At 40.4% G+C, this 15,193-nt stretch overlaps 1 protein-coding gene across 1 annotated transcript in view; it reads right to left on the bottom strand.

The window, feature by feature from the left end:
• Positions 1-15,193, bottom strand: part of LOC149473720 (aldehyde oxidase-like) — a 168,571-nt gene that overhangs the window by 55,717 nt on the left and 97,661 nt on the right. The window contains exons 26-27 of the mRNA XM_089670221.1: positions 13,263-13,490; positions 32-127 (exon numbers count right to left, since the gene is read on the bottom strand). Of these exons, the coding sequence (XP_089526347.1) occupies positions 32-127; positions 13,263-13,490 (324 nt within the window). The remainder of the gene's footprint in view (positions 1-31; positions 128-13,262; positions 13,491-15,193) is intronic.

Below are 15,193 nucleotides of genomic sequence, written 5' to 3'. Positions count from 1 at the left end.
AAGTCATAAAAATAAGCAAAATTTAGTTTACCTGAGTAATTTTGGTGTGAATGCCTTGTCCCATCTCAGTGCCTCCATGTGATACTAGAACTGAACCATCACAGTAGATATGAACTAATGCTGCTGCCTACATACATCAGTGAAAAAAAAATACAATGCCATTAGTGTTTCCAGTTCAATAACTTTTTAAACCTGAATGTAGTAGCACAATAAATGTAGTTAAAAGATAGACCATTCTATGAATAAAACCTAAAGCTGTTTTATTCAGAAAGTTTTTTTTTTATCTTAATGCATTCTCTGTGTTAAGGTAAAAAAACTTTCTGCATGCAGCTTCCCTCCGCCTGCCCCTCTTATACTTACCTGGATCCAACACTATGGACAAGAGCAGAGACTCTCCCGACTCTCTTCCTCCTCATTGGCTCAGACACAGCAGCAGGAGCCACTGACTCCCGCTGTGGTCAATCACAGCCATTGTGGAGGGAGCAGGGGTTGGGTGCAAGGCCTGATCTGTGTGTCTTATGGACACACAGAGCCTGACCGAGTGCCCCTTAATCTTGCTATGGGGCACTGGGCAGAGGGAAGGAGTGAGGAGTGCTGATGGGGAACCCGAGAAGAGGAGGTTTGGCATTGCCCTGTACAATTGCATTGTAAGCAGCTAAGTATGACATATTTGCAAAGGTTTAAATTTGTATTTCTAAAAATAGCAATCACTTTAAGCTGATCAGCAACAGTGCTCCTCAACTTTGTATTAGAAAGTAGTATTTGAGTTAAGTAGCTAGGTACTGGACTACAGAGACATTTCCCTCTTCACATCCAGTTTACTTTTACTGTTATTGCACTATCCCCTCCAGTCAGCAGAGGGAGATCTATAGCCAAAAAATGCTATGGATTCTTATGTAGAAGAATGAGGATTTTGAAACCTGATGTCTAGGCACCCCTATACTGCATCTTTATTGCAACTTATACTGCATTCTGGCTGATCCAAACTGTTAAAGTGCACCAAAGCTTCTTAACAGGGCCCTAATAGTAGACGGCATAAAGGACTGCCCCCCCTTTAAAACCATCCTTCAAGCTCCCTTTCCTGAATTTCTATGGACAGTGCACTTCCAGTCGGTCTAGGCCAGGGGTCTGCAACCTTTAAGACATAAAGAGCCACTTGGACCCGTTTCCGAAGGGAAAAAAAGACTGGGAGCCGCAAAACCATTGCAACATTTAAAACAAATCCGACACTGCATATATTGCAAAAAGCGCTCTGGTCATGAAGGGGGTTTAAGGGCCCAGTAAGCAAAGGGTTAATCAGGGCCACAGTGTATCGTCATAATCACAATCATAGCCTTAGGTAAATATGAGGGCCCAATGTAATCCAAATTATAAATATATTATTATATTATTGTCACTTTTCTATTAATATTTTTTTAACCCCCCTCAGAACTACTTTTCATAGAAAACGTTAAATTACCTTACCTTTTTTTGTTCTTCACTCCCGCGCAGTGCTGTGTTCTTCTTCACACTCATGCAACGCTAGCTCACGCTGGTTTCGGCTCTGTCACTCCTCCCCCTCTCACACAGGCGGCCTGACGTCACCAGGCACTGTACTCGTGGCGAGGCAGAGCTGAACCACGTTGAGTAGCTACGGCAACCCTATTGCCTGTCACCTGGTGGGCAGTGTGCTCCGGAGCCGCAGCAAAGGTGAAAAAGAGCCGCATGCGGCTCTGGAGCCGCGGGTTTCCGACACCCGGTCTAGGCCTAGCATAGGTGTCATTAATGCACTTTGGCAGTATAGTTCCTGTGTTCAGTAAATCAAGCTTTATTAGGGCTCACTGCTGCATTTTAGGTGACATTGCTACTGTTTATGCTAATCTGGACGCCAAGTGTCATCTTATAAATATATAAAATGCAGCGCTTAAAATAAAGTGACTGGCGTGAGCGCTTGATTGCGCTAAAAGTGGTATAAAAGTATACAGTGTACCGTCATATACTGAAGTATGTATAAGTGAATCAATAAATGAGTAAATAAAGAGTGACTTTGGTGTTTGGTAATTACATAAAATCAGCAAAATAAAGTCCAAAAGTCATGTGATCCGTGTTGGTGAAATCCGGGATTGGAACTGGTAATAGGATTGCACTCACCAGAAGCGTAAAAATAAAGCGCATGTATCTGGGTACAGGTAGGGATGGTAGAATCATTTGGCACACAGTCAGCATACAAGGCAACTCCAGACCTCTCTCACAGTACCCTCTCAGCATCCAGGGACAGCTCCATGGTACTCTCACACCCAGGGGTGGACTGACAACTCATGGGGCCCCTGGACAATAGGGGACCATGGGGCCCCTGTGTCCTCGCCCATACCAAAAAATCCTATGAAAAAAGCCAACGAAAGGTACCTGGGGCATCTCATGGGGCCCCCTACTGACCCTGGGCCCTCGGGCAGTGCCCGATTGCTCGATTGGTCAGTCCGCCCCTGCTCACACCACCGGATAAAACAGCTCAGAAAAACAGGAATCTCTCCACCTTGGAGGGTCGTAAATAACAAGCCAGAAACAATAAGGTGCTAATAGTGTAGTATTTTATTGAAAAAATGGGAACAGAGTATAAAACAGTTTTTTATGTCATTAATTACCAAACACCAAAGTCACTCTTTATTTATTCATTCATTGATTCATTTATCCATACGTCAGTATATGATGGTACACTGTATACTTGTATATCACTGTTAGCGCAATCAAGCGCTCACACCAGTCACTTATTTTAAGAGCTGCACTTTATATTTTTATTCGTTTTGAGGGTGAGAGGTTTTACCTTAATGCAAGCGGCTATACAACCAAGCGCTCACTATTACTCCTTTAATTTACTTAAGTGTCATCTTATGCCTAGTCCTTATTACTAATCACCCTGAATGCTATATTGTATTATCTTTCTATGCTTCGTTACCAACAATATCAGGTGACAATATACTAGGATTGCTTTTACTACCTGGTTCAGTGGAAAATAAGCAAAAAGACAAGGAGCGCCACCACGCAAGTCTAGATGTATGATAAAAAGGATAAGAGCTTGGCAGCGTCATGGCTAGGCAGGCAGGGCACTGCAGCCTCTCACAGTGGATGTCATGCTTTTAATCTGCCAATAAATGTGAGTTCATTTTTAATGTCTTTTTATCAATACATCTACACTTAAGGTGGCGGCACTCCTTGTCTTTTGCTGTTTAATATCAAGTGAATCCACTTTAACCACTTGCCCTCCAGAGGATTTACCACCCTTAATGACCAGGCCTCTTTTTGCTACTCAGCGCTGCACTAATTCAACTGATAATTGCACGGTCATGCAATGCTGTAACCAAACTAAATTTACGTCCTTTTTTTCCCACAAATATAGCCTTCTTTCGGTGGTATTTGATCACCTGTGCACTTTATTTTTCATGCTATAAACAAAAAAGACAGAAAATTTTGTAGAAAAACTATATTTTTTACTTTTCAGCTATAAAAAAAGTATACAGTAAACTCAGTTAGTTATAAATTTAGGCCAAAATGTATTCTGCTACATGTTTTTGGTAAAAATCAGCCAAATAAGCGTATATTGATAGCTTTGTGTGAAAGTTCTAGCGTCTACAAACTATGGTATAAATACTGCAATTTGCGCCATTGTTTTGCTATACAGTGCTGCACTAGCTTAACTGACTAGTCATGCAATACGGTACATAAATTACATTTATGTCCTTTTTTCACACATATAGAGCTTTCTTTTGGTGGTATTTGATCACTTGTGCGCTTTTTATTTTTGACGCTATAAACAAAAAAAAAAGATTTGAAAAAACAAAAAAAAAACCCACGATATTTTCTCGTTTCTGTCATAAAAAATATCCCAAAAACTCAAAATTTCATCAAACATTTAGGCCAAAATATATTTTTCTACATGTTTTTGGTTGAAAAATCCCAAAAAGTGTATATTTATTGCTTTGTGTGAAAGTTATAGCATCTACAAACTATGGTATAGATAATGGAATTTATACAGCTTTTACTTTCTGACTGTCCATCACATTTCTTGAGGTGCTAAAATATCAGGATAGTAAAACACCCCCAAATGACCCCCTTTTCAGAAAGTAGACACCCTAAGCTATCTGCTGAGAGGCATATCGAGTCCATGGAAGTGTTTGTCATTTTCCAGAAATTTGTGGAAAAAAAATAACTTTTTTTTTTTTACACAAAGTTGTCATTTGAATTATATATTTCTCACACAAGCCATGGGTATATGTGGAATTACACCCCAAAATACATTCTGCTACTTCTAATGAGTATGGAGATACCACATGTAAGAGATTTTTTGTAAGCCTAGTCACATACAGAAGCCTGAAATCCAATGACCACTTTGAAAGCCTGAAGGTGCGCAACTTCCTCACTACCTATCACAGTTTCGGAGGCCCTGAAATGCCAGGATAGCACCAAACCCCCCCAAATGAGCCCTTTTTGGAAAGTAGACACCCCAAGGAATTTAAAAAGAGGCATGGTGAGCATTTTGCAGATCTAATTTTTTCTCACAAGGTGTTGAAATATAAAAAAAGAAAAATATATGTTTTTGGTTTTTTTCTTCATTTTCTAAAAACTTGTGGCAACAAAGGAGATCTGCAAAATACTCACCATGCTTTTTATCAAATTCCTTGGGGTGTCTAATTTCCAAAAAGGGGTCATTTGGGGGGTTTGGTGATAACCTGGCATTTCAGGGCCTCCGAAACTGTGATAGGTAGTCAGGAAGTGTAGTGAGGTGGTACCCCTATACTCGGGAGAAGTAGCAGAATGTATTTTGGGGAGTAATTCTACATATACCCAAATTTTTTTTTGTCATTTTCCATAAACTTGTGGTGAAAAAAAAAATTTATTGATTCAACATGTCTCTCAGCAAATAGTTTGAGGCGTCTACTTTCCAAAAAGGGGTCGTTTAGGGGGGGTGGGGGCATTTTATGCCCAGCTTTAGAAGTTTATGCCACGCATCACCCACTCTAACCACCTGAAGATGAAGCCTTTTCTGACACTTTTTGTTCACATGAAAAAAAAAAAAATCTGTGTTTTTTGCTAGGAAATTAATTTAAACCCCCAAACATTATATATTTTTTAAAGCAAACACCCTAGTGAATAAAATGGTGGGTGCTGCAATTTTTTTATGTCACATAGTACATCGCAGCGATGTTTCAAACGTAAATTAAAAAAAAAAAAAAAACTTTTAATGTTCAAAAAGACAATATATTGGCCAATTATTTGGTAAATATATAAAAGATGATGGTATGTAAATAGATACCAAACATGACAGGCTTTAACCACCTCCCTTCCGGCCGTTGTATACAGTCAGGTCCATAAATATTGGGACATCGACACAATTCTAACATTTTTGGCTCTATACACCACCACAATGGATTTGAAATGAAACAAACAAGACGTGCTTTAACTGCAGACTGTCAGCTTTAATTGCATATGTGCCTCCCACTTGATAAGGGACCAAATGTTATGGGACAATTGGCTTCTCAGCTGTTCCATGGCCAGGTGTGTGTTATTCCCTCATTATCCCAATTACAATGAGCAGATAAAAGGTCCAGAGTTCATTGTGTGCTATTTGCATTTGGAATCTGTTGCTGTCAACTCTCAAGATGAGATGCAAAGAGCTGTCACTATCAGTGAAGCAAGCCATCATTAGGCTGAAAAAACAAAACAAACCCATCAGAGAGATAGCAAAAACATTAGGCGTGGCCAAAACAACTGTTTGGAACATTCTTAAAAAGAACGGCCGGACCGTGGCAGTGCAGGGTCGGGTGGCCGTTTATAAACTGCCTCCCCACACCCTGCTTGTGCGTACTGCCTGGGAGCGCGCAGCACCGCGATCCGGTGCCAACTGTGTCCTCCAGACACAGTGGAACACCGATCGTCGGACGGGACCTCTGTACGAGGTCCCGATCATGTGATCACTGATTGGCCAATCAGTGATCACATGCAAAGTAGTAAGCAAGATGTCACTTGTAACATTGCTTACTATGTGTGAAATCTGTGCATGATCACAGGAGTCACATGGTACAAGGCTATTCACAACAGCCTTGTACCATGTGACAAGCTGTGACCAATCACAGCTCACTCAGTAGTTCTCAATGGCTGCAAGAATGCAGCTAGAGAGAAGGAGAAAATGATTTATTTTACATCCTTTATGGGTGTGAAATCAATCAGTGTAAAAATAAAAGAAAAAAAAATCTTCATCACCCCCCACATGTAGTACAGTATCACCATGGTGACACTGTACTGCTAGGGTGACGATATGTAAAAAAAAAGTTTAAAAATAATAAATTTTGGTTATAAACTAATTTGGGTTATTTTTTTTTTTTTTACTAAAAATATAACGGAATACATTTTGGCCAAGATTTATGATGAAATACTATTTATTTGCAAAATTTTATAAGAAAAACACTTTTTTTCAAAATTTTTGGACATTTTAAATTACATAGCAAAAAAAATAAAAATCCCAGTGGTGAATAAATACCACCAAAATAAAGCTTTATCTGTCTCAAAAAATGCTAAAAAATTCATATGGGTACAGTGTTGCATGACCGTGCAATTGTCATTTAAATTGTGATAGCACTGAAAGCTGAAAATTGGCCTGGACAGGAAGGGAGTAAAAGTGTCCAGACTGGAAGTTGTTAAAACTGCGCATGCCCTGTGCAATGGCGACAAACTACATACGTTTTTAATATCCATAGGCAATGCTTTTACTACTAGCCTACAGGGCACTTATACCCCCTTCCTGCACAGGCCAATTTCCAGCTTTCAGTGCTGGTGCACTTTGAATGACAATTTCGTGGTCATGCAACACTGTACCCATATGAAATTTTTATAATTTTTTGTGACAGATAGAGCTGGTGTTGGGTTGGAAGGGTGCTTTTTGGTTTTCTTGGTTTTTTAAGTTGTTTTGATTTTTTAAATTATTTTTACACTGTCCCTTTCCGATGCTTTCCCAATTTAAAAATTGCGCTGTTTATATCCTGCGAAACTAAAGTGATGAAATACTTGTAGCTTCCAATTTCTTAGACTATAGAGATGATTGGCACCATTCTGGTCTCCAATCAGCTAATCAGCTCTATGGTCAGCTGGCAGAAACACCGGCTGCATTCTCTGGTTCCCCCGATGGCATGGGACTGCACGAGAAGGCAGTGGAAGGCAATGGAAGGCAGTGGGGGATGGGGGGCATCATTCTGTTGCTTGTAAAAGCAATCCTGCAGCTATCCACTAGGATTTCTTTTACATGAAAGCCAATCGCTGGCTGAAAAAAAACTATACCAGTATGATGCCTGCAACTGTAGGCACCATCCTGGTATTACCATTTAAAGTCCAGGGATGTACCAGTATGTCACTGGTCCTTGTTGGGTATATATGCCATGTTCTCTTTTTTCCCCAATTTAGCCCACAGGCTGCATACAAAAAAAAAAAGAAAAAGAAAAAAATCTGCCAGAAAAAACAGTATGTGGTATGCCCACCATTATAATATACTGCCCTGAATTCACCCACTTCTAATGGTGGGCACACATTAGGTCACACGGTGCAACATGCGCCAATTCCAAGATTGTACAAATGTCTAAATAGTGGCACGCTTGAATAAACAAATTGTCCACGTATACGTGGTACCCCATATGTAAAAAGGATGACACCAAGTCCCAAACTATCTTGCCACTGCTACCCATGTAGTCTGGGCATCCGGGGGGCTCCATGTGACCATCTTTCCTTCATAAATCTGATACTTATATGTATAGCCTGTTGCCCTCTCATAGGTCTTATACATCTTGACCCCATATCTGGTATGCTTGCTGGGGAGAAATTGTTTGAATGCAAGGAGGCCAGAAAAATTAATGAGGGACTCATCAACGCAGATGTTTTGCTGGGAAATATAGACATCTGCAAATTTTTGGTTAAGGTGATATATGAGGGGCTGAATTTTGTGGAGCCGGTCAAATTCAGGGTCTCCAAGGACGACAGAGTGTGTTGTCATTGAAATGCATAAAACACACTCATTTCTATGCCTGGCCAAGGCAGCAGAGAATACAGGCATATGATGAATCGGGTCTTCGGGCCAATACAACTTCTGATCATTTTTTTTAGTAATGCCCATGTTGAGGGTTAGGCCCCCAAAAAATGTAAATTCGGAAACTGTAATGGGTTTCCATGCAAATGGTCTGGCAAGGTTTGAATTTGGGCCGGCGGCGATACATTGTTGTGCATATAAATTGCTTTGATTCACAATCAATCCATACAGATCTTCCATCAAGGGGTAGTTAAATTTGCTGTTTCCACCTGAATTCCTGGTTGTGCAGTGAAGGGGGGGTTGAGTACAGGTGCTGCAGAATTTGTGGGCTACCAAATCAGGATTTGCAAGCACATCCAGAGAGATACTAGGGGCTATGAGCCTGTGTGTGAATTCTTGATGGCTGAGGGACAATACTTGTGCTCGCCACCGCACCAGCTTGTACAGCACTTATGGGACTCGCCACGTCACCAAGTCACACTGCAGTGCTAATATGTGAGAGAACAGGATGTACTAGGCTGCTGGTGCTCGCCAGTTCACCAAAAGTTAGCGTGGCACTAGTACTGACACTCTGCTGCATATGAGAGTCATCAAAATTTACCAGCAAGTGCTAACAGAGATCAGGCCTGATTCTGCGAACACTGCGGTTTTGTGTGCAATGTATCAAGCGGCAGTGACCTACTGACACTGCACTTGCTGGTGGAGAAGGGGGGGGTAGGCGTAGGGGTTAAACGCAATGTTGAGAAAATACCACCAAAAGAAAGCAAAAATTTAATTTGGGTACAATGTTGCATGCCTAAGCAATTGGCATTCAAAGCGTGACAGCTCTGAAAGTTGAAATTTGGCCTGGGCAAGAAGTGGATGAAAGTGACGGGTATTGAAGTGGTTAAAGAGGTCAAGACAAAGAACAGAGGACCCATCCTAACCAGTGTCGTTTATGGGGGTAGGGCTACAGTTATACCATGAAATAAGAATTTTAACAATGATAACTAGACCACTATGGATTATCAATTAAGATAGCACAATGGTAGTGGTCTCTTTTCAAATATTCAGTCTCTGATTGACACATCTGGCTGGAGGACATCCAGCATCATCTGTACTATCTCTGGCACACCCCTTTAATTCAGTGTATTTCAGTTATGGCATAACCTAGGGCAGTCTGCATGCAAGGGCTGTTTTTGTTGACATCTATCCATCAAGATTTCAATATTTTCAGAACTCCTCCCAAGAGCCAACCCACTGCTTGCATTGTGTATGAGGGCTCTCAAGAGCTGAGGCAAGGTGTTTTGATGTTTTCAGCCAGCCATGTACAGCACTTTGTTAACCCCTCCCAACAAACAATCTGCCCACATTACATAGAGAAGCACAGAGACCAAAGTGATGACATACATTTGTACAATAAAATAAACTGAATTATTGTTAGTGTGTGTGTGTGTGGGGGGGCGGGTTGAAGGGGGGACCAGGAAAGACATAATATAAAAAGAAATACATTTCAGCTTTAGAAAAAATGTATCACAAGAAACGGTTTCAGTACTGATCATTAATTAATCTTTTGTGCCTTGAATCTTACTATAATATCCAGCATATTTATTACACAAGTAGTTATTGTTTTTGACCCACAAAAATATAATTGTTCTTAACTGTGGCTAACATGGTAACTCCCTTCAAATTAAACTAAAATATTTTCCCGACACAGTCTAATCAAATAAAACATTATGTGGACTCTCATATTACGCTTCTGGTAATACAACTAGGAGATGTGATCAGCCTAAATCTTTTATTTGCATCCACTGTTGTATATTTTTTCATTAATAAAATAAATATTTTAGGTATTTTAAAGCTGAATTCCGGGATAAGAAAATATTGCCTAAATTCAAGAGACGTGTATTCTTGGTGTGGTGTATCTTGGTGTGCTTTTTTTGCATTTCTTGCAGATTTGTGCAGTAATTGACTGTTCAGCTTTGCCCCTGTGCAGGAATGTCCTGTAATAAAGACCAAACACAGCTGCTCTCTGCCCTTGTGCAGGGTGACTGGTCTTGTATTCACCCCACCCTGTAGTTTTCTGCAGGCAGCCTGTAGTGGGTACAGCCTGCTGGGCCATTTCCACAGCTCTGCTCTCTGCACAGGCTATGTACAGTTTTTCGCAAGAAAATAACTGGGTTTGCAAAGGTATTCAAAGCACACAAAGGGAATATAGTTGACAGGAAAATAAATAAAGGAAAGTTTCTTGTGCTTAGTGTTCAGATTTAAAACATATCCAAATCCCCAAACAAAATTGCAATATGTAGCCACTGTTTTTTTCCCCATTTAATTTTATCTGGAAATCCTGTGAATAATATACCTCCTGTCCTTTATTGGCCGTGCTCACTCACTCCACTGTATCTATGGAGGGAGCCATGGTTGTCAAACTTGCTGGACTATCCCTGACCCTCTTCATTACATAATGGGATGGGGTGAATGAGAAAATCAGCAATTTACCAAAGAATTATAAGATTGTGCTTTCAGCTCGGCTTACAGAAAGTGACAAGATCACTGCATTTCTGGGAAAAACAACAGTTATTGTCTGTAGGTTGCTTACCCTTAAAGTGAAAACTAATCTGGTCAATACATCTAAGGACTGGTAAGCTGCAAGATATTACATTTTTGTTCTTGGGTTTACATATCCTTTAAAAAGGAAGCTAAAATGTAAGAATATAAAACAAGCAACAAAAGCCAATTCCTCTATGCATGGGATATAAGGTAAAACAGATAATACAAAATATTGTTAATAGAAATAGAAAATTGCCTTAGGAAATTTTGTAAATGTGACCAGTTGCCTAGATACTAGCGGAATAATTTTATATACTGTGCATTATAGTAGTATATTTTTATTCTTTTTTTTACTGCAACTTTATGCCAGCATACAGATTAGGAAAATGTTTGCAAGTAATGCGCAATGTCTTAAACCGTGCTGTATGTATTATATATAAAATTCAGTACAGTATAAGACATGCAAACATTTTCCTAATAGAACAAGCATAGTATTATAACCGTGATAATATAATGGACCCAAAACAATAAAGAGGGAGGAAAGGGTTCGACTAACGCCTTGTGCACACTGGATGTTAAGCCCCAGTGCCTGAGATCCTGGCATTTTGGCACAGGTGGAAGGCATAGATGCATTGTCCTGCACCACTGTCAGCAGCCTGTAAAACTCTGTAAGAAGCTGAACGCTGAAATACTGCTACAGGGCGGCATGGGTGCTCAAAATCATGTATATATACATAATTCGCGGTCACGTCTGTCAATCACCTGGTCCCGGATGATTGCCAAGCATCTCCGATGGGGAGGAGAACTGTTTGTAAACAAAACAGATCTCCTCCCTGTCAACTTGTGCACACTGCTTTGGATGGCTGTGCAGAGCATAGCCATCCAAAGCAGTGTGCTTACAGGGAAGCACATGGACACAGCACATAGTGAAACAACACATAGCTAACCCTTTGATCCCCCCATGTTAACCCCTTCCTGCCCAGTGCCATTACTACAGTGTCAGTGCTTTTTTTTTAAGCATTGATCACTGTATTGGTGTCAATGTGGATGTCAGTGACACCAAGTCAGTCCCCCCCCCCAGTGTCAGAATGTCTGCAGTCCTGCTCTATGTCGCTGATCACTGCCATTACTAGTAAAAATTTTAAAAAAATCCCAGTATATATGTTGCTATTTGTAAACGCTATAACTTTCACGTAAACCAATTAATTTGCACGTATTGGTATTTTTTTTTTTAGCAAAGACATGTAGCAGAATACATTTTGGCCTAAATTTATGACGAAATGAGATTTTTAAAAACTTTTTTAATGGACATGTTTAATAGCAAAAAGTCAAAAATATTGTTGTTTCTCAAAATTCTCAGTCTTTTTTGTAGTGCAAAAAATAACCGCACAGGCAATCAAATACCACCGAAAGAAAGCTCAATTTTAGGAACAAAAAAAAAGCGTTGCATGACCGCGCAATTGTCAAAGTAACGCAAAAAATGGACTGGTCAGGATGGGGAGAGGTAAATCCTCTTGAAGGCAAGTGGTTAAAGGGGTGCATGCACAGTGTATCAAAAGAACAGGTCTTGCAACACAACATGGGGCCTGAGTTAGAGGAAGATGCAATACATGGTTCTAACACACTATGCTATCCAAAGGAAGCTAATATGCTGTTAAGAATTACAATGTTTATGTCACATGCAAGGCACCCAATGAGCCAGAAGACAGGTGACATGGCATAGGTGCTGGTCATTCTGGTAGTGGAGAGGCTTAAGTGCTTGGCAACTCCACTAGCAGCTGGTTCCCCACTCTGAGTCCAGACCCGCGTTACAGAATGCCTAAGCACCCAGCCTGGAGTCACGTGCAAAATGAATGAGGTACCTCAGGGGAATAACAGCAAGCATGGTGGTTGGAGAAGGAAAAAGAGTATTGTCTGTATCCCATAGCAACCATGGGATTGGGAAAAGGGAGAGAGGTGGCACTAATGCTGGATTGATGGAGGCCAGTACATTCTCAGCGGTACCGGTCCATAAATGCTGCACACCTGGTAGTGGTGGCCTCTAAGAAGGAGTGTTCTATTCTCATCAGTATAACAAGGTCAGACACTGAATACAGTGAGCCAACAGTGTCATCGTAGCTCACTTCTAAGTTTGGTAGACCTGCTCTAATGCCGACTGTCACTTGACTGCAGCTCTCTGCCTTGGGTCTAGGTATTAGGGAGTGCAGTTCCAGTTGTCCCCACTAGGGCGCCCAAGCACTGCCCACAAGTGCAAAAAAATTGTTATAATTCAGAGCTGTCCTATGTCCTCTACACGATTCCTCTGTTCTCAAACAGCCCTCCTATTTGTTACTTTGGATTACAAATGATTAGCCTTCATGTTCAGATATAGTGGGAGTGGGGGAGTATTTTACCAAAATACATGAGAGATCTAACACCATTCAGTCACAACAGGACTTAATAGCTTTGTAACTTGGTAACTAAGTAGAGTGCAATTCTGGCAGTTCAACAAGTGTCTTTGTACTCGCTAGGTATTTAAAATGATAAAACTCAGATGTACTGCATATGCATTTTTTTATTTTGTCTCGACCATACCCTTTAAATTAACTTGTACTTTAACATTTCTGAGTTGTGTTGCTGTATGTGATGTAGACTGCATTAAAGAAATATTATGCGTTTTTGAAGAGTATAACAAAAAAACATTGCTTACTTGATTTTGAAAGGCAGCACTAAAGGCAACAGGAAATTTCAAGGGTATCAGTGCTATGCCTCGTTTTATCCAAGGATTCCCTATGTTGAACTGTTTTATATCTTCCCTCCTGGTGTGGTATGCTGAACGTTCCATACAACTCTCCCAGCATCTTGTCAGATTGGTAGTATCAAACACCTGCTTGTAAGGGGTTGTAATGACTTTCCTGTACATGTTCAGCTCTCTGACCTAAAATATAGAGAAAAGGCTGTATATTAAAAATAAAAACTATGATATTGAAAAAAAAATAGACACACCTTAAAGCGGTAGTAAACCGCAGATTGAAGAAAAAAAAAAAAAAGTTCCCTGCAAGGTAATGTCAATGTGCTAGTATGCATTGGATACTAGCATATTATGTAAAACAACTTAAAACAAAGCCCTTCAGAGGTGCGCTGTCACTGCTGTAGAGGATTCCACCTTCACCTTCCTTCTGGGTTCATGAGCTCCGGCCTTCCGACAAGCCGGACCGCAATGACGCCACTCCTGCGCATATGCGTGGGAGTCCTAGGCTACGGCACACAGCTCTGAAGTAATGTCATGGGTTAGCCGTTCGATCAGAGCGCATGCACCTGATTAAATGGAGAGAATGTCTCCTAAACTGTGTACGTTTAGGAAATATTCATTTTACCTACAGGTAAGCTTTATTGTAAGAATTTAAAGTGGTTGTAAACGGTTTTTTAATTTTATTTTTTTTAAACAGAACTCAACAAATCCAGGATCCAGTCTAGGAGTGGACATTTAGGTCCTTCTCAAGTATTGTAGTTATTTACTGTGCTTGCAACACTGCCAATGAGCTTCTTAAAGTGGTTCTCTATTCAAAACAAGATAAAAGGTTTTGTTTGAAGTGGGAAAGGAAAACTCCTGTCAGGTTTTTATTTCTGTTGTCTTTCCTATGGGCAGATCTTTCCTTACCTCCCCACTAGGCAATCTTCCCAAAGGAAGAAAGGAAAAGATCACCTTTCACAGTCAGAGAAAACTTGTCTACCTTTGGCAATTTTGTTTTTCTTGTTTGAGAGAGGACTCTAAATGATCAGTTTTGCCTTCACTACCAACTTAATTGACAGCAGTCACCAACAAAGGAATCTCACCAGTGACACAGACAGCGGGAGTGTCAAGATCTGCATCTGCATCTGAACCTGCAAACTCTTCTTGCTGAGCCACCTGAGATGCTGGCCAGCTACCTGGATAATTCCTTTGACAATCTTTCCTTCAACCTTGTTTCTGGTAAACCTTGAACTCTTTTCTCTTCCCATAAAATTTCACATTTAAGCTATGCCTTTGTACTTCTGGTTTGCCAGATTATCGTGCTCTAGCCAACATCTTGCTCTTGTCACCCTGCTGCATGTTTGCTACGATTCCTTACTGATCTTTTGCTTGTTCTTCAAATACACCTCTGCTTCATTCCAACCTGCAACCTCTAGTTACCAACCTTTGGCTTGTTCCTTGACTATGCTTCTGCTTGATTCCAACCCGTAACCACTTTTTGTATGTTTGGGATACCTCCAGTGTTACCAAAATTACATGTGTTCTGATTTGCGGTACGTTTTCAATTATTGACATGTACATTCATTTTGGTGCAATGTGGAGCATTGTTAGTCCATTATATGTGGTGAGCCATAAATTGTGCCTCACTGAGATGGCATATTACTCGCAGGGGAGTGCAGACCATATTCCTGAGCAAATTTATTGCAAACTGACCCCTAGTTGTATCAGCATTGTGTATTCCTTTTTATGTTCACTCATAACCCTAGACATTGGTGTGTATTGCTAGCACAGTAGGCTGAATTACTCTCCTTAGATGTATATTTGTAATTTATTAAAATGTATCAGTTTACACACACCAACTTTTATCTCAACGCAAGTATTAGCTCTCAATTAACTGTTTTTATGGT

This window comes from Staurois parvus, unplaced genomic scaffold, assembly GCF_062004578.1.
Source record: "Staurois parvus isolate SC_StPar_1 unplaced genomic scaffold, SC_StPar_1.0 ptg000011l, whole genome shotgun sequence".
Lineage (NCBI taxonomy): Eukaryota > Metazoa > Chordata > Amphibia > Anura > Ranidae > Staurois > Staurois parvus.
Note: the sequence above shows the minus strand (reverse complement) of the source record. Positions and strands in the feature narration are given on the sequence as shown.